Source organism: Macaca thibetana, chromosome 17 (genome assembly GCF_024542745.1).
Source record: "Macaca thibetana thibetana isolate TM-01 chromosome 17, ASM2454274v1, whole genome shotgun sequence".
In the NCBI taxonomy this organism is placed as follows: domain Eukaryota; kingdom Metazoa; phylum Chordata; class Mammalia; order Primates; family Cercopithecidae; genus Macaca; species Macaca thibetana.
The window spans coordinates 19,301,492-19,326,903 of NC_065594.1; the positions used below are offsets into that span (position 1 = coordinate 19,301,492).

A 25,412-nucleotide genomic window follows, 5' to 3' on the forward strand; every position below is an offset into this window, starting at 1 on the left:
CCTTTAGCAGAGTCTGTTCTAACATAAGACTTAATATGTCTAGTAATTACTGAAATTGATGTAGTTTCAGACATTCCAAAGATGAAGTATTCCAGGATTGTTATCAGGGATTGTACTTGTTCCCCATCTCAGGGGACTACGGTTTGGTCCCAGAGGGGCTGTTCCCCTTTTCTCCAAAGGAAATACCAGATTTGAACCAACCATAACACTGTGGCTGACAAGACTTAACTCAAGTATTTAATAGCTGCACAAAAAAATTCCTAATAAAGAGCTTATTCTGCATAATTAGCAAAGAAAGACACCCAGCCATTTAAACATAATTTATGTACATTTATGGCTTTATACAATTATAGCAAAGATTGTTCTTGTGTCTGTAAGTACATCAACATCATCAGGCACTTCTCAGAGAGTATCGGAGAACAGGAACGTGGAATCTGCACTGTTACTAAACTCGGGTAGCAAAATGCAGGAGGCATGACTACATCCTGATGGGACTTACATGGCCATCCCTGAGGTGCCAGGCTGTGCCCACCTCAAGGAGAGGCCAACTGTAATGCCAGGCTGGTCTGTTCGCATAAACCACAATGCTTTTTTTTTTTAATGAATGATTATTCCCAAACTAAAACCAGAAAAGAAACTTCTCTTTTAAAATTAGTTATAAATTAAGAACTCTTAAGAGCTTGAATGTAAGAATTTTAAGTTGGGGCTGGGGTTAATTGGTAGCATATATCCAGCAGTTGAACAAGTCCAATTTGTATATCGTTGGAGAATGATTTCCATTTTAAGTGTCCTTATCCTCTTCTTGGGATGTTCCATTGATTTACTTCTCACTGGGATACACTTGCTCATTAATTTAGACTTTGTCAGTTTGTCAAAGCAGAACTTTCCAAGTAATACATCTATTACCTAAATATATTCCATACGTCTATATTACGGAAACAATACATCTTTATATTTAAAATATCTGAATAGCTCTATAATACAATATGCTTTTAATAACAGTACAAACCAGAGAAAATAAATCAAACAAGGCTGCATAGGTGATATCATTTGCACATTTCACAAAGCAATCATGTACAATAACTGATATATACTCATTACTCCAGAAAGTCAGTATTCTTACAGGAAAAAAAACTACCAGAGGCCACATAATGTTTGCTTTCCAGACAGACCAGATGCTTTTCCCTGGACCTCACTGTTGTCAGAGAGCTACCCAGGATTCATGTCAGGATTTCAACACACAATGGCGGCTTGGGGGAGGTGTGATTACCCAGACTCAGGAGGAAGAAACATTTTCCTAAGAGCTACTCTATGAAGTAAGATTTTAACAGTGATTTTAAGTGTAGTTGTCTCTTCAATGAACAAATGGGGGCTCTGAGGTTCCTTGTATTATGGTGCAATAATGGCATGGGAGGAAAAGTGACAGTACGTAGTAATAGAAATGAGTACACAAGTACTTTGGCACCAAGTTCAATTACACACCCGGGAGGCCGTGCTTAGAGGAACTCGGGTTTCTAAACCCAGCTATGTCTTGGAGTGCCCAAAAATGAGGATGGTTAGAGTGGTGGTTGTTCAATGAATCTTCAAAAAAAAGATCACAGTGGGAAGCTTACAATCGAGCTGGCTTACTGTAGGTAATCTGATCAGGAACACTTGTGTTCTTGTTAAACATTTAGGAACTACTAAGCCAAAGAAGATGCAATTAACATACAAGACAAAGCAAGTGTGATGTGGACTATATACAGAAAAATTAGATCCTTCTCAAGAACGCAAGAGGAACAGTGCTCTGCACCTGTTCTCTTCATTGTGATGACTTTGGGCTTTCCACATGACTTGAAAATACTGATGGACTGAATAGGACACAAAGCCAATTAATTTGGTCTGTCAGTTACAGGTAATTGGGAAGTAATAAAACCATAATGATAGAAATTACAGTTTAGGTTGCTACAGGCTAAAGACATTTTTGAGTTCTTAAGCCAAGGCTTTTAACATAATCTCAATGCACAACTTACAGCTGGAAGTTTTCAAATAAATCTCCCCAATTTTTAAGTAAGTTCTATTCCATTTGCTACCCATCTGAACTTATGAACACAAACTCTACAAACCACACAAGTCCCATTTTTAAATTCCCTCATTCCACTTGAACTTCCACAGTGTGCTAAGTAACCTAATCTGCAGCAGAAGGGAGAATGGGAAGAAGTGTGAGTGTTGACATAATTCCTCAAGGCAGAACTACAAAACCAACCTCCACCTGGACTGAAATAAGAGCAAAGAATTACGAGGGGAAACTTTTGCTAAAGCTCAACTCAAAATGGTAAAGTGGATCAAAATCCCTTGTTTGACAAAGGACCATTGCTTTAGATGCAGATCTCCCTTTTCTGATCTGCAAACATTATGAGGCCTCCCAGGACTACAGAGGTCTCTAGAGAACACTTGTTGCTATGCAGTGCGCATAGTTCAGTAGAAGCAGATGAAATTTCTTTAAAATACATACATAAAAACATATTAAGTTATCCTAAATATGAAACGCAAAGTGTCCATAACTATACATCACTTTCCTGCCCAAATAGGGCCTGAAACGTTGAGTATGCAAGTACTAATTACAATGATTTAAGATTAGTCAGAAACATCACTAAGTAGCATCCCAAAGTGTACAAACCAGTTAAGCACGTATAAAATTAGTACTAATCCAGTTAGAATACAAAATGAAAATTATGAATGCTGCCCCAAATACCTGTGGTTCCACAAAATTTACAAGCCGACTATGTAACAAAGTAGACTCTAGTTTTAAGAAAACATTATTACAGTTCAATATCTATTCCAAAAATGTTCTTAAGTCCCACCAATAACGTCAAAAATCATTTATCTGGAAATTAGAACCATTTGAATGTTTGTACAAATTTGCAAATAACAAAATAAACAAAAAAAAAAAAAAATAGAAAAGACCTGTACAAAGCTGGCATTTAACCTTTTTTTCCAAAAGTTTAACAAGTCCATTAATTTAGCAGATTGATAACAGGCTACTTGGTTCTCATGTGAATTCTGTGGCAACATGAACAGGTCCAAAGCTGTTCAATGGAGGTGCAGAATGGAGATTCAGTTCTTTGTGATCCGTCAGTTCCGCAGAAAACAGGTAGTACAAACCAAAGTTTAACTTATCAAGACATGAGACCCATCACAGTATTACAAAAAGAGTATAAACTTTCCTTGGACCAAATGGATATTTAAAAAAAACAAAAACAAAAACAAAAACACACACAAATACAATCTGTATCTACTGCTTATATACAAAACGTGAAAGCACACCAGGATCTGAAAATCTTTTCTGCAATTATATGGTGTAGTGAGTTTGGCACTTCATTGTAATGAAATTTCCAATGGCACGGTCCTTATCTACAGCAGCACATAACCTGCACACATTGGGCAAACATCCTGTACAGGAAAAATGTCTTTGCTGCCAAGTCTGACGAAAGGAAAAAAGGAAGGTTTTTTTCGTTTTTTTTTTTTTTTTTCCGTTTTTTTTGTTTTGTTTTGTTTTGTTTTTTAAACCAAGAAAACTAAAAGGGAGTTGGTGAAGGACATCTTTGGACTGCTTCTCTCAGTTCCTGCTGTCAGACAATCTGAAGTACTTTTAAGTGTAACCTAGGAAAAAACACATACACACACACACACATACACACACAATGAAAATATAGCCAAATTAAAATCAATTCAACTTAACATGTTCAGAGTGGCAGACATACTTAGGGGCAAAAAGCTAGAGCTTTCTCAAACAGCTCTAAAATCATTCAATGGGGAAAATTCTACTTTACAAAAAACCCTTCAGCATTTGATTTATATCAAATGTATTCATTTATTGAAGAGCTACTAAAAAGATGCAGCCATCAAACTGTCAAAAAGAAATCTTTAAAGCAGTTAAAGGAAGCTTCCTTCTGTTGAAGCTAGGAAGGAAAATTGATAAGCTGCAAAAAGGACAGAGAATGAATGATAAAAGATCCCTCTCTGCAAGGGGCAGTCAGTTGACATCAAAGATGTGCTAACCATGGCAAGTTACTGTGTTCCTCCCTTTTAAGTTCTATTTTTCAAAAGGTCTTTTGATATTGGGGTGAACTTACCTGCTCACTAATCCTCAGCCTGACACCCAGCTATGTGTCGTCGTCTTGACACTGTGCGGGAAGCTTTGGTTGGGCAACACATTGTCAAAGTTAAAATCCAATGTATCTCCATCCATGAGGTCATTCCGAATGATGGATTCCATGTCACAGTCTAAGCGCTCAATGAACATGCCATCCAAGTCACTTGGGAGCTTCTCCTGGTGGAGAAGGCCCATTCTGCCATAGCCATTGCAGCTGCTCACGGAGGAGTAGCCCGCCAGGGCACTCATCTGCATGGGGTGGGGCACAGGCACTTGTACAGGTGTCTTCACTTGGGTCAGGCGGTTCATTCCCGAGGTGTGGGGCATGGTGCTTACCGTGTGGGACAGGGCACGCCCGTTAACTGCAGATGTCTGCTGAGCGTGTCCAGGGTGGGTATGGGAGCTGGGATTCATCATTTTGTTATGAGATGCCTGGCTGCCATAGGATGACATGACCGAATTAGGGCCCATCATGACGTTCTGGCCCAGAACCCGGCTGTTGGGTTGAGCTACCCCAGGATCAACTGGTGTCATAATGTCATTGTGGGGAGGAGAGTCAGAAGTCAGCAACTCCTTCAAGAGTCCAGGTGCACAGTTATACTGACTCATCCCTCCGTAACTTGACTTATTGTCCTGAAGTGTTTGCATAGGCATCTGGGGTAAAGGGTTCATGCTGGATTGGCCATATGTATATTTTTGGTAGTTTGGGCTGGGTGAATTCAAACTGGTGTTTGGTGGCGCAAACGAGTAGCATGGTGTCTGCTGCATCATGGTGCCAGGTGAGGACTGGGTCGAAACAGTTAATGATGTTGGTGATGAGAGAAGGTTGAGATTATCCAAAAGATTTTCCATGTTTTCGGGATTGCTTATCTCAGACAGACTGGGTAAAGTAGAGGCCATCTTTGCGGCAGATGGCGGGTACACCATAGAATGCACATCCCCTTCTCCAAGATCATCCTGTTCGGTCATAATGGGTGAGAGTCTCCCACTAATAGTACTAGCATTTGAGCTCGTTCGAGGGCGAAATGTACTCCAGTTATCAAAGTCGTCGTTGCTATGAGAGCCAGGGCTTGCAGGCCATTTGGAAAACTGTGACCCAGGGCTGTCCCCAGCACCCTCCTGGCCAGACTGGAGGGATGCTTTCTTCTTGGCAGCCCGGCTTCGGCTCTTAGCAAATTTACTGTTGTTGTCCATGGATGCGGCTCTTCTCCTGGGAGATTTCCCGCTCTTGCCGCCCTCTGGATTGAGCATCCACCAAGAACTTTTTCCAGTTCCTTCATTCTGCACACGAATGAACTTGCTGTGTAGGGACAGATTATGACGAATTGAATTCTGTAAGGCAAAACATCTTATTAGAAGTACAATACTTCTCTGCTTGCAAAACTTACTATTCTACATGTATTACATGGAAAACAAGTAAAAAATCTTAAAGAGTGTGTGGTACAGATTTTCATCTGAACAGTCCTAATGACTCTGAAGTCACTACAAAAGATCTCAAATAGCATAGGAATAAATAGTATCTTATCTTAAAAACAGTATCTGTGGCTGGGCACGGTGGCTTACGCCTGTAATCCTAGCACTTTGGGAGGCCCAGGCGGGCGGATCACGAGGTCAGGAGATCAAGAACATCCTGGCTAAAACAGTGAAACCCCGTCTCCACTAAAAATACAAAAAATTAGCCGGGCGTGGTGGCACACGCCTGTAGTCCCAGCTACTCGGGAGGCTGAGGCAGGGGAATGACGTGAACCTGGGAGGTGGAGCTTGCAGTGAGCCGAGATCGCGCCACTGCACTCCAGCCTGGGCGCCAGAGTGAGACTGGGTCTCAAAAAAAAAAAAAAAAATCTGTATTTTAATTTAATGAAGGGATAAAATTTAATAAAGAGTATTTAAATACCTTCTTTTATACAGCTATATTTTATAGAAAAATCACAGGAACTGGTTTTAATAACCGCTTAAATTTTGCTTAGCTACAATAGTATTCTCTGTATCAAAGTGCTATCAAAAACCCCTTCCATTCTACTATCCTTAAAACTACTGCCAATTCTCTTCAGTTTGAACATGTGCCCTTTACATAAAGAAATTTTATATTACTGGGCCCAAATGCTCATAGAAACAAAAAAGAAAGAATATAGAGAATATAGGCCAGGCATGGTGGTTCACACCTGTAATCCCAGCACTGTGGGAGGCCAAGGCAGGCGTACCACCTGAGGTCAGGAGTTCGAACCAGCCTAGCCAACATGGTGAAACTCCATCTCTACTAAAAATACAAAAATTAGTAGGGTGTAGTGGCCGTCACCAGTAATCCCAGCTACTTGGGAGGCTGAGGCAGGAGAAGGAGACTGTAGTGAGCTGAGATCACTTCAGCCCGGGTGACAAGAGTTCAACACTCTGTCGCAAAAAAAAAAAAAAAAAAAAAAAAAAGAATATAGAGCTGATCAAGAATTAAAGGCCCCCAAATTAGTAAGACTTGGATTCATTCATACTTTTAAAGCCCATTAAGCAAATACAAGTGAATATAAGGAAAACAGTCATTGCTTTTGTATTTGAGAAAGCTGATCTGCCAGAAGAAATTTTTGTTTTATTTCAAGTAGTGCCCCTACCCTCCAGTTCTACCAACAACCAGTAGTATGAGTAGGATGCACCAACTAACTCCATGACACACCTCCACGTAGCCAGATGCTACACTGTCCAGACAGACAACCTGGGATGGGAAGAAATGACAAAGAATGCAAAGAGCTCTAACACTCAAGCTAGCGCAGCTTCATGACTAATCATGCCACGTTTATCATCTGTAGGTCAACTAGGGAAGAAAAACCAACCATTTTTCTTTTGAGTATTTGGGTGGCTCTGCTACTTACTTACCTAGGTGACCTTGGGAAGCTGCCTAGCCCCTAATGTGTCTTAAGTTTCCTCACCTGTAAAGCAGGGATAAATTATAGACCCTTATCAGGGTTGTTACATGTATTAAATGAGATACATAAAAATGCTCAGTGGTGCCTGGCATGTAAGCAGTCACCATGAAGGGAATATTAGACCCCAACTTAGAATAGTGGTATCCTGCGCCCCCAAAGTCCTGCTTCCCTATTCCTATTCAGTGTGGCATGTATAGGAGCTTAGAAGTAGTACAGATACAAACCCACAACTGCAAATATATGGTGAAAGAGGCCAGAGGTGGTCTCTCCAAGTTTCAGCAGAAACACCAGAGCCAGGCTGCAGATGAGAAAGTCACGGTTTGATTTACCTCCTCTATACAACACACGGTAAGACGGTGTTCAGGAGAGTCCATGGGACACGTGGAAAAGGAGACGAGGGAAACGCTGACCATGCCCCCTGCATCTCTGCGGGCCCTCTCCTCAACCACAAAAAGGCTCTGGCTGGATTTGTGGTCACCCAGGGGTGCAGCCACAGCACCCACATCCTCATGCCATTGACATGGGCCGCCCAGGCCCGAGTGCCAACCACTGCGCCTGAGCAGAGCCTCTGCACAGCAGGATGAGGCCTGGCTCCAACACGAACTGAGAGAGAAGTCTTCTCTCATTAAAAGGTGGTAGAAGAGAGAAAATGGAGGGGCCTCACTTTCTAAAGGGAGATGCAAAAGTCAGGGCAAGGCCCGGCAGTCACGGCTGAGAAATCCACATTTCAAAACGCCCTCTGACCTCTGTACTGCATTCCGCCTAAAGATTTCAACACAGCAGCTACACGACAAGCCCTCCTGCCAGAGCATACAGTGAGTGTGAGGTGGGGAAGACACCACCAGAGCCCCAGATTCCCAGCTGGAGCGGAGCAGGTGTGTGACTGCATGGCAGTGACTGTCTCCTGTTCCCAAGACTCCCCGCCTTCCTCCGCACCCAAGGTCTACCCTCACCTTGAGACATGCTGTGAGGAGGGCCAGGGGCTTAAAGTTGGTACAAGAATCCCTAAAAGAGGCCAGGGAGTACATTTCCCTCCCATCCTATTTCATTCCCCTAAGATTCCCAAATTCCTATGGGAAGGCGCTACACACACACATGCATGCTCTCACAGAGCCATAGCCTTGTCTGCTATACTCACCAATCCCAGCAGAACCGAGTTCTTAATTCCTCCTTAATATCAGCAGGCCTGCCCCTGGGGTAGCGCTGGAATGCAGCCCTGCACTCTGACCCTGACGTTTTCTATACGCTGGAAGTCCAGGCATTTGCACAATATTCCATCATGACAGTTTTGTTCTTTGAACACAATAGACACACAGATAAGCTCCCATGAAATCTCCGGAGGAGAGGAAGCTTGACTCCTGTCCCTGTCACATTTAGTTAATGATAAAGGGGGAAGAAAGATCTTCCCAGATAGAAGCTTCCTGGTTGTTGCACTGACTTGGGGAGAGTAGGTGAAGTTCTCTAACATTCATGATAAGCCTGTCAGATCACTGGCAAGCGCAGCTGGGGGTCATATTTAAAAAGACTACAGGAGACATAATAAGGAAATCTTTAAAATAGTCAAGAAGCGTTCACTAACTCAGGTGGGACATATACTAATTTAGACTTTAAAAAAAAAAAGCCACAGCGGTCTCTTACTTATCAAAACATCGTATTACATATTTTTCTAAGAGGACATTTCAGGTCGCTCTTTGAGTAACAGAGTTGTCTCCTAACTTTGCCAACAATTAAAATTTTTTCCGAACAGGAAAAGGTTTGCTGTGCAGGGCTTGTTACATAAATTCCTGTTTTTCACACAGCCAGCAGGACATTAAAGAAGCTACGGTTTCTAGGGGGTGGGGTTTGAAAAGGTAAATCTTGTAAAAATGTGTTGCTATTAACGACGTTGTGTCTGCACTCCTCTACCGGCCACAAGAGAGGCTAGATGAAAGAGCAGTTCACCAGAGGGACTCCGCAGCAGAGCCACGTGGCACTGCTGGGCTCTGAGATATTATGCCCTTGAACTCTCAACAAATATTACCTGAGGACAGAGGCAGGGTGTCAGGACAGAGGCTCATGCCCTGTCAATCACTTGCCCAAATCCAGCGTTTCTACATGACAACAGTAGAGGAACACAAGCCAGCCAATCTCCTCTCCACTAGCTTGTTTCTCTGCAGCCCCACTCACAAGCCTCTGCACACACCCCATCTGCCATCCGCATGCCTGGCCACCCCAAGCCGTGCAGCATGTGCTTCCTGGGAAGCCTGACCCAATGAGCTCCACAAATGGGGGAGATGGGGAACCCCGACATGGTGTACTTGCTTATTCAACCTGCTCTGCTAGCTGTTCTATGTTCAGATTCTGAGCTCCTTAAAGAGCAAAGGGGCTAAAGTTTGTCTTAACTTTCTAATATCATAGCGTCAATAAATGTTTGTTGCTTGAACCTAAAAAAAACATTACAAGGAAGATATGGTATCTTAAACACTACACATCTTTTAACCATCCATTTGAGTACCAATTCATGTCAACTAACATTTACTGGAAACTATTTTGTGCTAGGAGTAGTGAAAGACATGAAGGAAAGAGACACAGAACATGCCCTCCAGAAGCTTTTGATCTACCTGGGGAGAAAATGAGTCCACGTAAAGAGCCACTTAATAGGACAGAAAACAACACAACCCACAGACTGCCCAGAAGCACGGACCTTTTCTTTCCAAAGGCTGCCACCCTGCCCTCCATGCCCCAGTTTCTGTCTCAGCCCATCTGTCCCCTCCAGAAGCATTTCTTGATGACCTCATCCCATCCTACAGCTCTAACATGGGACCTTGCTTACTCACCCCTCTTTATGATTCCACTATGTCGGGTCCCTGGTGGGGGGCATGCCTGGCTCCCCACTACACTGTGAGCTGCTCAAGTGAGCACAGGACCTTTGTCTGTCTTCTTGTACACTGTATCCTCACAGCGCCAACATATGGGCACTCAAGTAACAGTTGAATAGATTAGTATTTCCCACATTCACAGGGTTGTTGCGAAGATTAAATGAGATAGTATGCGTGGAACGGCTTACCTTAATCTCTACTAGCTAATGTTACTGTTATCACTACTGGCATAATAGCAGCCATAAAATAACATATGTCTGTGTTTTACAGACCTATGTATGTCATAAACATTAGTCTTATTTCTTTATAACCACACGTTGCAGCTCTCACTTAACATGAGGCTTTTTGGTATGTTAATTACTGGAAAGATTGACTGGTTTGGGAAAAACAGTTGATTTTTCTCTTCACACTAGATATTGCCTCAGAACTGATTCAAATACTAAGGTAAGTCTGTCAATGCCCTGGTCAGCCAGTGTCACTAGAATACTTAAGTCTTCTCAAGGTGCTGCAGCCAAGCCACATGTGCAGGCATTACATATTGTTGGGGCCAGGGCCCTCCAAGCTCTGGACACAGTCAGCATGTGCAGCGCAGCAGCAGGGGCTGGCAGAGCAGGGACCTCAACAGGCCAGTTGGGAGGCTCCACGAGGGATGGTTCCAACTGAGCACTGCTATTCTATTCCCTCACTGTTCTGCCTCTGTGGCTGGAAGAAGTGAGGTGCTGAGGCTGGTCCCCAGAGATCCCTGAGGACACAATGCCCTCCACAGGATGCTCCCAGCTGTCTAAGGCAATCATCAGATAGCCATTGAAGTGCAGGATGAAATCTTTACAACTTTCATTTACTTTAATTTTTTTTTTTTTTTTTAAAGACAGAGTCTTGCTCTGTTGCCCAGGCTGGAGTGCAGTGGCACAGTCTTGGCTCACTGCAACCTCTGCCTCCCAGGTTCAAGCATTTCTCCTGCCTCAGCCTCCCGAGTAGCTGGGATTACAGGCACCTGTCACAATGCCCAGCTAATTATTTGTATTTTTAGCAGAGGCGGGGTTTCACTATGTTGGCCAGGCTGGTCTCAAACTCCTGACCTCGTGATCTGCCTGCCTTGACCTCCGCAAAGTGCTGGGATTACAGGCGTGAGCCACCGTGCCCGGCCTACTTTAAATTTTTTATCTCAGTCTTTTAAAATTCTTATTTGTGAATGTATCATGTAATACCCACAATATATTTGAAGTGTATAAACAAGTATGTTTTATCAAAAAGGGTATGTGATTTTTTTAATAAAAACCATTTACAGACCACTAGTCAGTCTATCACAGTAGCCTTCTAGGAGCCTGAAGGCCCCAATAAAGATGATCAAACCAGCAGAACTAGCTCTATGTCAAGTCTAGTTGACTTTGCCCCCATCCTTCAAGACTGGGTTGAAAAAAGAGACCTGGTCCCACCCTCTGCTTGCAGCTCTCCACCTCCTCAGAGCTGAGCCTGGCCGCCTTCCCAGCCACTTCTCTTCACCCTGGCCTGGAGACTCACATCCCCAAATCCTGCCTTCCAACCTGAGCTACCAGTTCACATGCATCTAGCTTGTCCCTCAGCCTATATGAAGACCACCACCTGTCAGCCAGTGATCTCCACACCACTGCTACATGCTGCATTTCTTTCTGCTTGGCAGTTCTATGATAACCCTGGTCTTTATATTTAACCAAAAACAATGCAAAACCGCAACTTATGCCTTGCTCATGAAACCCTTAGATGGCCTTCATATCCAGTGTTTTATATTTTTTATTTATTTTACAGTTTATTATATAAACTATGTATTTTACAGTTTACTGCTGTCAATACATCTCATTCCATCCTTGCAACAGCCCTATAAGGCAGGTATTACTGGCCTCACTTTAGAAATGGAAAAGGAAAAATTAAGACTCAGAAAATGATCTGTCCAGTTAGGGCTCAAAGCAAAGTTCTGTGAGTCAACCTGCAACCCCACTGCTGGCTGAAAAAACTATCCCCTTGGCTTCACCACTGTTAAGAGGAATCAAAGGAACATACTTAAGGCTGAGGTTACATGTGTGCACCTTGAGGGAGCAGAAATAATTCTGTTCACTGGTTTACAAAGCTCATTTTCTGCCTTAACACAATGTGGCCAGGTGTGGTGGCTCACACCTGTAATCCCAGCACTTTGGGAGGCTGAAGCGGGCAGATCACAAGATCAGGAGTTCAAGACCAGCCTGGGCAATATGGTGAAACCCCATCTCTACTAAAAATACAAAAATTAGCAGGGCATGGTGGCAGTCGCCTGTAGTCCCAGGTACTCGGGAGGCTGAGGCAGGAGAATCACTTGAACCTGGGAGGCAGAGGCTGCAGTGAGCCAAAATCATGCCACTGCACTCCAGTCTGGGCAACAGAGTGAGACTGTCTTAAAAAAAAAAAAAAAAAAATTACACAATGTGATTTGCTTTTATTCTAGTGGGTTCTTCTTTATGGCAGGAATCCACAGCAGCTGAAGTGTGCATTTCAGATGTGAGCATCGTCCTAGGGAAAGACTGTGGGGACTCACAGACAAAGCAGAAAGGTCCTCAGAGACCCCCAGCTACCTAGAACTGCCTACCACCCTGCGTGAAGGTGTGAGCAACAGCCACCAAATCCAACAAAAATAACTTCACACTCAGAAACCGGAACATATGATTAAATGAACTCATTGTCCCAGAAATTCTAGAAATTCTTTCAAAATGCTAGACGAACTAGATTTTTCCAAAGCATTTTATCTAATTTATGTGAACTTTCTCAATGTGTGCAATTGTTAACGCAGGCTCCCGGCATGGTCTTTATTCCCTCCTCCTCCTTCCTCTCTTTTACACCATCTCTTCCTGCACTTCCACAAGTGAAAACAAACCAAAGTAGGAAAATCTATTCAACAGGGTTCCCATTAAGAGTTACTAATAAAACAACAACTTTTTAAAATAATCCATTTTGTTTGCAAACAGAAGGAAAACATGACCTTTTGCCAACCCTTCTTTTTACAAGAGATGTCAGTAGACACACGTTAGCAACAGACAGTATGTAAATCAATTTTACAAAGTGTTTTACACAAGATCTGCTGAGAATAGCTAATCTACACGCTTACACCCTAGATCCTTCCATAAGGCTGGTTCATTTCCCAGAATCGTTTCCTTCTTGCCTGAATATCCTCAAAGACCACTATAGCCCCCACTACTACCCGCAGTGTGCAGAGGTCTTAAAGTGTCTCCACTGATCCCAGGGCTGTGGACAGAGACTCGCGGCCTGATAAAACCGGAAGGTACTTCCAAGGTCATCTGGTTCAACACTCTTGTTTTATACTAGGGAAACAAAATTCAGAGAGATTGCAATGCAGATGGAAAACTTATGGGTGTTCATTTACAAAAAATAGAACTACATGGAGCTTTCGTACTGAAAGAAATGTAAAGCAAGTACCAAGAACATGCAATATTCCTCCCCTAGCCAAGCCAATCCTTACCTATAGTCTCAAACCATTATAGACACAAATTTAGTTCTACACAGTTTTATCTCTGACTCTAGTCATTCCAAAGGAAGGAAAAATATGACTATCCACTGTAAAAGGAATGTAGGAGATTATGCTTGCATGTCAAACAGTACTAAAAAGACAAATGGAAGAACTCACAGGTGTCAGGAGAAGCTTCATGGACTTGGGAAGTACACTGTGAGGCAGAACCGGAGGTGCCGGCTCTGGAGGCAGAGTTACCTCTGGGCCCTTCTGAGTTAAGCCCTGGATCTCACCACTAAGCCTGTTTTCACATCTGTAAAACAGTCATATGTACAGATGGCATGATATACATGAAGTTGCCTGGTACATCGCCTGACACAAAGACAATAAATGCGGGCTATTTTGTTTTAGGAAGTGAAATAATACATAAACAACAATTTTTTAAGCCATTATGAATGGTTGTAACTTGATTAAAAGTCACTCATCACAAACCTCCTGTTTAAAGGCGGCCAGCCTTCCTCAGGCTTATTTCCATGTCCTCACAACTGAGCTGCAATCCTTCATTTACAAAAAAATCGCATTTTCTCCCTGTTAAGAAAATTTTAAATGAAAGAATTTGAGCATTTAACTAGCATATTTTGAGGTGACCTGTGTCAGAACACGTGTGTCCAGGATGTTGTTCAAGTTAAGGGAGATGCAGCAGTTGTCTGATAATAGATTTTTAATTTTAAACAACTTTTTAAATAGATTGGGTTTTGCTATGCTGCCCATGCTGGTCTCCAACTCCTGGCCTCAACTGATCCTCCCACCTCAGCCTCCCAAAGTGCTGGGATTACAGGCCTGCACCACTGCACCTGACCCGATGACAAATTATATCCAGGATGGCAATTATCAGAATGATGTTCTCTCATCTCTTCGCAAATACTAGTCACCCATGACTATTTACTTTATGGAAAACAAATTCTAAAAGAGTCCCTAGGCCAGGCGCGGTGGCTCACACCTGTAATCACAGCACTTTTGGGAGGCCAAGGCAGGCGGATCACGAGCTGAAGAGATGGAGACCATCCTGGCCAACGTGGTGAAACTCCGCCTCTACTAAAAATACAAAAATTGGCCAGGTGTGGTGGCAGGTGCCTGTAATCCCAGCTATTTGGGAGGCTGAGGCAAGAGAATTCCTTGAACCCGGGAGGTGGAGGTCGCAGTGAGCCAAGATCACGCCACCGCACTCCAGCCCGGCAACAGAGTGAGACTCTGTCTCAAAAAAAAAAAAAAAAAAAAGGCCCTAAGATGTGAGGAGGTCAAGGAGTATGAGAACATACTACAGGACAAAATGTTTGGTAAAAAGGTGCATTACAAGTAAATGGGACTATGGTATTAAGGAACAAAGAAGGAAGAAGGGGGCTACCACTAGCCTACAAGACGGGGGGGCAGAAAGCTTTACGATGGAGGATGCTCTGTGGTTTGTCTGATCTTTATTAGCCAAAGGCCTAAATATTTCAGAGTAACATTGCAGCCAATAACCTCACACATTTAGGATTGAAGAAAAACTCTTCAGGGACAGAACAGAAAATGTACTTAATGATATTACACCATACCAAAGCTTTTGCATTTCAGAAGGTAGTAATTAAAAAGAAGCACTACAAAATTTCACTGTGTCCCACATGAGAACCCTGTAATAAAGGAAGTTACAGTTTTGTGAAAGGAAGGGCAAAGCCCTTTAATTTTCAGGAAGTGAAATGGAAGTCTCCTATGCCATTCAATACTATGGGCTCTATGCACTATCAGAAACAAAGTACCCCAAAAAGACAAACCCCAAAACAATCCAGGTGAGGCGAAAATGAGCAATAACCTTAGACACTAGCTCCAGATCACAAGGCATTCATTTTAATCACTTTCCTTCTATAACCCCTCTGTATCAGGTACTAATGTGGACCCCTGTTTAAGAAAAGCCTGGAAAACAGAAACTATCTCACACTGTCATATGCTTGGGTTTAATGATACCACACAACCCAAACAAGGCCAGCTCTCAAATGAATGTCATCAACCCTAGCTAATAAGGTCCCTGTGGTGGATATATCCAGAGACTAAATTTCATCTAGCTAAAATTCTTCTAAATGACTTGTTTTAAGAGATCTGTAGGTGGATGGGGAACATCACACACTGGGGCCTGTCGTGGGGTAGAGGGAGTGGGGAGGGATAGCATTAGGAGATATACCTAATGTAAATGATGAGTTAATGGGTGCAGCACACCAACATGGCACATGTATACATATGTAACAAACCTGCACGTTGTGCACATGTACCCTAGAACATAAAGTATAATAAAAAATAAAAAAAGAGTTCTGTAGGCTACCAAGGATTTCAAAGTGGAGCCTGCTTCCCCTGGGATTTATTGTTTTGATGCAGTCTGCAGTTACCCCCGGGGACCCTTTAACCCACTCTCCAGCTCCTCCCCAGGGAGGCACAGAAGCCAGGCATTGCCAAATCCACAGCAGACAGCCACAACTCCGCCATTTTGCCCATCAGGGACCTAAAGGGGCCTTCCTGAAACTTCGACTGAATTAACTACTGGAATATCCATGCTTTTTGCTACTTCCACCTAATGGCTGTCTCAGATGCAAAAGGCCCCACCATAGGAGAATATTAAGAGGAAACTCATTTGACGCTGAAGTAATTCTGCTGTTCCTAATGAAAATCTTCGTCTATTTTATAGGCCATGCAATTTTTCTAATCTGCAATGATCCTATAAACGCACAGCATAATAACACAATTAACTACCTTATCTATTTGGATACCAGAAGACTAAGGCACAACAAAGTTAAAACCAAAAACAAAGAACACATTAGCACCTACTCTCTTCTGATGAAGAAATTAAATTAGGCATAAAATAAAGCATAACCATACCAATACTTTGATCCATTTTAAAGCTTTCTAAAATTTTAAAGAACTAAAGTGAATTTTAAAGTATTCTGTCAGCATTATATTGATGAGCCTACTAATCCTGTTCATGTTAGGTATATTCAAGGTATGTTCCGGAATTGTTTACAGAAGCCAGTGAAAAACTTTATGGATACAAATTCAGAAACAAGAACACTGAAACTTTGACAGATTAAAATCCCTAGGACAATATCCCACCCATAGCACGTACTGTGTAGAACTGTTTTTATCCTAAATATGTTTGCTATCTGGAAAATCTAGGGAAGAATTTATCTATTGGATGCATAGTCTGTTTACTAAGAATTCTTAGTAAACAGAGTACAAAGTCTAGATTTATGTGTTTTTTCCTCCTATTTTGGGACCTAGATATGATAATCCAGATTACAAAAACAACAGCAAACTGCAATAAAGTGTAACGCTGAATTACACTACCTGCAATGTTGAGTTTTCCTGCAGGGTTTACACAGAATCTTGACACCATCTTGCCCATTATTCTGTCTAGGAAGCCTAATGCAACAATGACTTGAGACTGCTGAGTATATATCGTTTGGTGGTTACCACTCAAATATTATTCAAAGTTTGTCTCAAATCAAATAGCTTCCCAAATGGGTTGACCCAATAATAGCAAAACTATTTGGACCCAGGTTTATGCTAAAGAGAAACAACTCCCCCGACCACAGAGACTGAGCCCAAGGCAGGGCTGTGGCCCAGTTTCCCACAGACATCAGGGATCCACCTGAGGAGGCAGAGCACAATTACACTCTAAGACACAGTAGGTCAGTTGCGCAACAGCCCTGCTGTCCACACTTTCCTTCTAAATAACACAAAAGATATAGTCCCCTCACAAACTGCTGCTCCCTCAGCACCACCAGAAGCCCAGGCGTGTTTAGGGACTCCAAAAGAAGCTCACATAAATGTTTCAGTAATGCTGCTTTCATTAACATACCTAAAAGCCTCCATGACTCCTCCTGGCCCTCCTCAATGTGCCCACACTAACGCCACACATCCCCATCAGCACACACCTAACATGAATGAAGCCTACATTTTGCTTATTTGTAAGGTCAAATTTCCACCCCCAACGGAAGCACCTGTATGAGAGCCGCATTTTCACGTCTGTTTGAAAACTTGGCACACACTGAGCAGCAAAGAAGCCTGCGGAGCAGCCTTCACCACTGCGCATTCACTGGCACTCCACCAGAAGTGAGCACATCTGTGTCAGGGGTACCCAAGAGGACTTCCAGCTTAAATGCAGTTTCAGGTCAAAGCAAGCCAGCCCAGGAAGAATGTGTTTCCCCAAGATCACGCCTGGGCTAAAGGAATTCTGGAAGGCTCCAAGATGAGTCGGCCTTGGAACCACATTTAGATGACTTGAGGACATCCCACTAGGAATTCTTTGGGCTCCAGAGAGAAGGGAGAATGTCAGGTAGGACAAAAGGGATCCCTGAACCACCTGAGCAAATCTTACCATATGGAGAGTTTTCCTTGTATTAAATATTAAACGTTTTATTCTAATGCTGCAGTTCGAATCATGTCTTTTTTGGAAACACGGACGATATTGTTGTCATAAATTAAGACAAGACTATCTTTATAAACCTCCAAAGACCAAAACAAAAGAAAACAACAACAACAAAAACAAAACAAAAACACCTCACAGTTGCCTTTGGAAGTTATCGATATTATTTTTAGAAAAGTCTTGATCTTTTAAAAGACACTGGCTACACACAATACGCATTTGTTGTTTGAGGATGAAAACACAAAGATAATTATATACAGTTCATTTTAATAACTTTAGACAAATTAGCAAAGGCAGAAGGAATGAATGATTAAATGAACCATTTTTTAGGATGATTCAAACCAACGGAAAATTAGAACCTCCCACACAAGCCAATAATTTGCCATGGTACACCTTAAACTCCTCTTTGGAATTTTAGTCCTCGTTGTTTCAGCGTCTTCACTTTCAATTTCCTCCAAAAGGGAAATGACTATCAACCATTGTGGCTAGAATCTTGCACACAAGTACAACGGTTTTGTATCTCTTCCAAGCTACTATTCAAGGATACTCTGCACATGTATCCCATCACTTGAAGTAAAATAAAAAAAATTTTTTTTTTGTTTTGTTTGTTTGTTTGTTTTTTGAGACGGAGTCTCGCTCTGTCGCCCAGGCTGGAGTGCAGTGGCGCGATCTCGGCTCACTGCAAGCTCCGCCTCCTGGGTTTACGCCATTCTCCTGCCTCAGCCTCCTGAGTAGCTGGGACTACAGGCGCCCGCCACCGCGCCCGGCTAGTTTTTTATATTTTTTAGTAGAGACGGGGTTTCACCGTGGTCTCGATCTCCTGACCTTGTGATCCGCCCGCCTCGGCCTCCCAAAGTGCTGGGATTACAGGCGTGAGCCACCGCGCCCGGCCAAAATAAAAAATTTTTAAAAACGATACCCTGACCTGCTGCTAGTTTTCCACCACAATGTATGTATGAGCACATCTGGAGATGCCTTTTCTCTACTTCTCTTAAAACTACAAAGTTGCCAATATGGTCCAGTAGGAAGAGTACTAGAAGTCAGGCCTTGTATGTCTATATCCAAGTTAGATCATTACTGTGCATGTGAATCTGAGCTGTATGATGGCTGGTGCCTCCGTACCATATAACTCAATGGTGCATTGTGAAGATTAAATGAGAACATGTTTGGAAAACAAAAAACAGACTACACGTATGAAGAATGCTACCAATTTCAAGCATATTAGAGAATTATTCTATAAACTCACGATATTCTAGAACAAAATGCAAGATTTTTAGAAGAAATTATTGGCTCTACTGTCACAGATACTTATATAACAAAGAGAGAAGCAGTAAGGTCAGCCTAACAGATTACTTCAGCATTTCAACTCTCAAAGATCACTCTTCACTGAACTAACATGTAGTCTCTGATATTTCAATTTACTTTCATTTTGATTACTGACAAAACTAATTTAAATTCTGACAGCCTAGTTAAGATTGCAGTGGATGACTTAGAACTGTTGTTGACTGAACAAAGTGTAAAACAATCATTCTTCAGTGGTACCCTATCACCTCCAAAAAGAAAAATTTTACATTTTAAACATTTAAAAAATCTATCACACATAATACATAACCAAACCTAGAAAACTCTTTTAAAGAAATATTTTGTTCGAAAATTGCTTGCTATTCCTAGCTTAATTTATAGCTACTTTGAAGACTAACATGGTTATCCAATATATTGAGGTCTATCTTCATGAAGTCTCTGATAGAAATACATGAATATGACTTTAAAAGGGCCATTTGGGCCAGGCTGTTAGCTCACATCTGTAATTCCAGCACTTTCGGAGGCAAAAGAGGGAGGATTGCTTGAGCATAGGAGTTCAAGACCAGCTGGGCAACACAGTGAGACCATCCTGTCTCTACATTTAAAAAAAAAAAAAATTAAAAAATTAGGTGTGGTGGTGCACATTTGTAGTCCCAGCCACACAGAAGGCAGAGGCAGGAGGATAGCTTGAGCCCAGGAAGTTGAGCCTGGAGTAAGACGAGTTCACAACAATGCACTCCGGCCTGGGTGACAAAAATAAATAAATAAGGGACCATTCAGAGAATCAGGACTCAAACAGAACATGTCCAGTTCATCCTGCCCAAGTCAGTGTTAGAGCACTTGCCAGGGGTGGGGATAGGTGGAGTGAAGGGCACCAAGGAGGAAGGGTCTCAAAGGACCTTGTGTCAGTCATTTTTATTGGGAATACAAAACCAAAGATCAATTTTTATCTTCATTTTTGTCACTGGAAAATCCAGGCAAAATTAATTGGGAACCTGAGCAAGGCCTAGCTAAAGTGGGCCTAGTGTAAACTATTTCAATCCACTGACAATTTCAGAAGTTACTTTATTTCCATTCACATTTCAATAACATAAATTAGGATCTTTTGATTTGGCCAAATCAATACTGATCAATGTAATTTTCATTGAACAATTATTTACTAAGCCCCTACTGTATACTACGTACTGTGGAAATAACAAGTAGGCATTAAGGCTCAAGGCTCTCCCTGCCTCTCATGGTCTTACACTTATGTACAGAAGGCTGACAACACGGAAACGTTAAGGTGCAGCATACGCAAAACAAGAAAGGAAAGGCCCTACGCTGGAATTGGGACGTGAAGCAAAGGACAACTTGGATTGTTGGATAAAAGGGGATGGGAATTCTCAGTGTTGGATAAAAGGGGATGGGAATTCTCAGTGTAGGGCAGAGCATGAACCAATGTTGACAGACAAACTATGTGGTGGTGCAGAACATGTGTGCTAGAACCAGACCAGCCCGATTCAAACCCAGTTACCGCCTGAGTGCTCTTGGATAAGTGGCTTGTGATCTTTGGGCTTGGTTCCCTTGTCTGCAAGAATGAAATACTAACAGTACTTACTGACCACTGTGCAGAATATCCAATAAATATGAACTATTAGTGTTGGTGAGGAAACTTTTTAAAAAACACTAGTAAGGTATCTGGAGAAAACAGAAGAGGTCAGTATGGCCATATATGAGTTTAGACACAGAAAGGGGGAAGAGAGAGAGAAGGTATGGTGGGTGGGGCCTTAACACAGGAGCATGTTTTTTACCCTACATGCAATGCACAGGAGAGCAAGTGGAAGATCAGAGGACAACAGAATAAAGTTATAATGCAGAACCTAGAGCAAAGCACCAAACCTGTCTTCCCACCTGGATGATAGGAGAGTTCGGGCCCTGCTGGGAAAGCAGAAAGGTATTTCTGATTATCCACAAATGTAACTGTGTGTGGGTGTCTGTATTTTTGCATACATCTACATTGCTCTTGATAAGTAAAAGCACCTCCAGGAGCTGCTCTCCTTGGCTGTGGTTCTTCCCCCACCTAACAGGAGGCTGCTGCAGCTAGTGCTGAGAGAAGGGGCCTCCAGAAACAAGTTACCTTCAGGCCCTCATCTCTGTCTCCCTCGCTGAAAATGACAAGGTTTTAGATTCAAGCTTTGGCTTCTGTCTCATGACTTAAAGGATACTTGATTGTTTTCAAACTTATGGCATAATCTGATATTTTCATAGCCAAAGGAGGGCAGGATGCTGGGGCCAGGACCATTTGTTTTGAAAACAAATTTTAAAAGTCTCCCTCCATGAAGTTGACTGCTTTCATTACATTTTATCCATCACTCACAACATTTGGCATACAAACTTGGTTCTTACATTTTGAAGGTTTATTTTTGTTCCTCGAGGTCATTGTCTAGGCTCAACCATAACATCTTTCAGGTTGTTTTGAACAGCTAAAAGGAAATTAAAGGAAATAATGGCCTACAATGTAACCATGGATTGTTCCACATAAACATGGATAAAGCTGCAACAAAGTACTCAGGCATTAGTCAGTACCCTGGTGGGCACACAGGAGATTCAGGGTCAAGGCTGTGCATGCTGCAGGGGTATGAGGATAAGCTGCAATGGCAGACTCCCCCCACCCACCCACCCCTCCTCCTCAATGTGAAAGGCATGATTACCGCGCCCCCCCCCCCAACCAAATGCATACTAGAAGGCAAGTGGTCCAATTCTTGAAAACTTAACTTTTAAAAGGTTGATGAGCACTTCCCACAACAAAATTCGATTATATACATTTTATGTGATGTTAACCTTACCCTCAACAGATCCCATCCTCCTTTCTTTCTTCTTCCACCAACCAGATGCCTTGACCTCTAACTGCTTCCTTTCCTTCCTGTTACAAACCAGATGTGTGCCATGCAACTTAAGACAAGGTCTAAAAGTCACAGTTACTAGCAAACAAAGGAACCTTAGCAGATAGCTCAAACATTTTGTAGAATGGGTCACAGAGTCTAATACTCTGTCCACTTTATGAAGCACATATAACCACTTTATGGGTGACGGCTAAGAGATACCTGCAGACAGGAGCACCACACCTTAGGTTATTAACTTTTCCTATTTCATAGCACTTCTTCCAGTCACTCCTCCTACCAGGATCATTCTCCTCACCAGCTCAAACTAAGTAAACTAATCACCTCCATTAATCTAAAGTTTTGTTGGGATTTAAAAATATTGTACATGAACTTTTTGATCTATACTCAATGCTCAGAACAGAACAGAGCTGAGCACAACATAAAAGAATGAAACAGAATGGAACAGTAGAGGAGAAAAGATAGATCAAGGGTGATATCCGTGACCAGTTCTTAAGAGGTTAGACTTGCTTCCTTAGTTTCAGATATCAATGCAAAATAATTTATCCTTTCTACTTGGCTGGAACAAACTTACTTCAAAATAAAAGAGTTTTATCAAGTTCTATTTCTGCTAAAAGATAGCAGAAGAGCTGATGAAGGAGACGGATGCAGAATGTGCCTGCTGGCTGGCACCTTCACCACCAACCTCTCTTCCACTCTTCCCTCAATTGCCATCTAGTAAGAGCAAAATTGCAGGCAAAGTTAAACATTAAGTACTAAAGAAAGGGCAGTGGAGGGGGGTTTGATGCAGATGGCCTCACTCAGGGAATGTGCCTTGTCAAACTCCAGGCCAAGATGCAGTAGCATGCTGGCTGTTCTGGGTCCAAATTTCTTAAGTCCATCCTTAAACCAATAAATTCTGCAGCTGTCACTCAGGCTACAGTTCATGGAACTTTACCTAACAAAGCTGACAACTGGTCCTAGAATGCTGATCCTGTAGATTGAGAACTTTTGTGCATTCTGGTTAAATTCCTACTTGGTATGAAATCCTGGAGGCATGGTGCTTACAGTGACATGATGACAAAGATTCCCTGCAGCCAGCCTCCCATCCCCCTCCACCTTCGGGACAGTCTTTAAGCCCAAAGCATCCCCAGCCACTGACTGTGCATCAGCATCCTCTGGACTCTTCCCTGCAGGTTCCCTGAAGATCACATTTTCCTCTAACCATTGAGGTCTCCTGTAGCACCTCCAAAGTAACTCCAGGACAAAGCAGCCTACTAAAGCATTCTTCAGCATGTGCTCCACAAAATAATGGTTCCTTTTAGGGTGATTTGAATTCACTGAACAGGCCGGGCGCGGTGGCTCAAGCCTGTAATCCCAGCACTTTGGGAGGCCAAGACGGGCGGATCGCTAGGTCAGGAGATCGAGACCATCCTGGCTAACACCGTGAAACCCCGTCTCTACTAAAAAATACAAAAAACTAGCCGGGCGAGGTGGCGGGCGCCTGTAGTCCCAGTTACTCAGGAGGCTGAGGCAGGAGAATGGCGTAAACCTGGGAGGCGGAGCTTGCAGTGAGCTGAGATCCAGCCACTGCACTCCAGCCTGGGCCACAGAGCGAGACTCCGTCTCAAAAAAAAAAAAAAAGAAAGAAAAAAAAGAAAAAAAAAATGAATTCACTGAACAAACACCTTTGGGACACTCTGGCCACACAGAATTAAACAGGATTCATTCCTAACTGCACCGTTTTTTAGAGCCTTGAATACACAAAACAACGCAGAACAAACAAGAGCAAAACTGTTCCCTAAGACTTTGTTTTGTTGGTGGGATGACATGCATGCACATGCACACCACTCCACACACACACACATTTCTCTGCCCACGCTTCTTGACAGAATATACCAAGAAACTGATGTTCAGCAGCACACATATCAGAAAATGCTGATCTAATGGCAAGATGGTGGTAATGAGGAAGAAGATCTAAGTCTAGCTCTATCCTTCTGACTGGACAAACTTTATATCCTTTATGTCTCAGCTTTCTTGTATAAAGTGGGAAAACAATGCCTGTCCTAAATGCCCCACAGAGTTGTAATGGTATGTATAACTGCTTCAAAAAGCATAAAGTGCTATGTATTGGTGAGATTTTATGATTATGCCAAGGTAGAAGGAGAGGCTCTCACTGAAAGCCCCAGCACTGCCCAAACTTCCTACCAAATAACGCACCTGCCCTAGGTATCTCAGAAGGCCCAGGTGTTCTGTGGGACTTGCTGCTAGAAGTAATTGAACCATGCCTCACTCTTTGATGGAGGGAGGAGGAGACCAGACAATCCAAGCCAGGTGGGATTATCCCATGTGAAGCAAGACCCAGAGTAGACCTCTTTCTCCTACATCCCACCCCCAAGAGTCAACATCATCTTCAAAAATACACAGGCAGAGTTACGACAGGAGAAGAATGGGCTAAATCTTTTCCACCTCCTTAAATGCTTCTGTAAAAAGACAAGCAAGGTACAGGAAGGAACAAGCAAAGAAGGGGAAAAGAAGACAGGAGAAGAGTGATTCAGAAGTTGATTTGCTGAGAAGGCAGCAGAATGAAAAAAAAAAGTGGGGGTGGGGGTGGGGGTGGGGTGGGAGGGGTGGGGCAGGGAAGGCACAATCCTAAGACTTCTCCCAGGCCAGGAAAACCCTCTAGCCTTGGCTGTGATACTACTCATGCTGTTAGGAGCCATGATGTGAGCACAGAGGCAGTTTCTAGGGTCACCACAATAGAGCTTGGAAGATGAGGAACCTGTACACAGGGTTTCCCCATTAGTGTAATATGTGGTGGGATTAGTGTAGAACCTAACTAGGCAAAAACGCCATCTGGAACTGGAAAGTTTATTTACAACACCTGACAATGAACATCAATCACGACACCTCTGAAACCTATTGCACACTATTTGCAACTAAAATGCAGGGTGCTCTTTATTACCAATTATACAAGCTCTGTATGGTCACAATTACTTCTTTTACAAGACAATTTTGATGAATATAATAATGTTGCTTCCAGGTGGTGAATATAATGGGGCTTTTTACTTTGTAGATTACCTTTGCATGTTGTCTTTTTTGCTGCTGTTGTTAAAGAGCATTTTACCTTTCATAATGTTGCTACATTGGGGAAACCAACAAAAATCCAGGCATTTTCCTTTCTCATATATTCATTCAAAAATAAAGCAGTTCCGGCCGGGTGCGGTGGCTCAAGCCTGTAATCCCAGCACTTTGGGAGGCCGAGACGGGCGGATCACGAGGCCAGGAGATCGAGAGACGATCCCGGCTAACACGGTGAAACCCCGTCTCTACTAAAAAATACAAAAAAACTAGCCGGGCGAGGTGGCGGGCGCCTGTAGTCCCAGCTACTCGGGAGGCTGAGGCAGGAGAACGGCGTAAACCCG

At 42.7% G+C, this 25,412-nt stretch overlaps 1 protein-coding gene across 1 annotated transcript in view; it reads right to left on the bottom strand.

Annotated features, from left to right (window-relative positions):
- Positions 1-211: 211 nt before the first annotated feature.
- Positions 212-25,412, bottom strand: part of FOXO1 (forkhead box O1) — a 111,411-nt gene continuing 86,210 nt past the window's right edge. Inside the window, exons 2-3 of the mRNA XM_050766125.1 lie at positions 4,116-5,467; positions 212-3,642 (exon numbers count right to left, since the gene is read on the bottom strand). Coding sequence (XP_050622082.1) covers positions 4,130-5,467 — 1,338 coding nt within the window. The 3' untranslated portion in view covers positions 212-3,642; positions 4,116-4,129. The remainder of the gene's footprint in view (positions 3,643-4,115; positions 5,468-25,412) is intronic.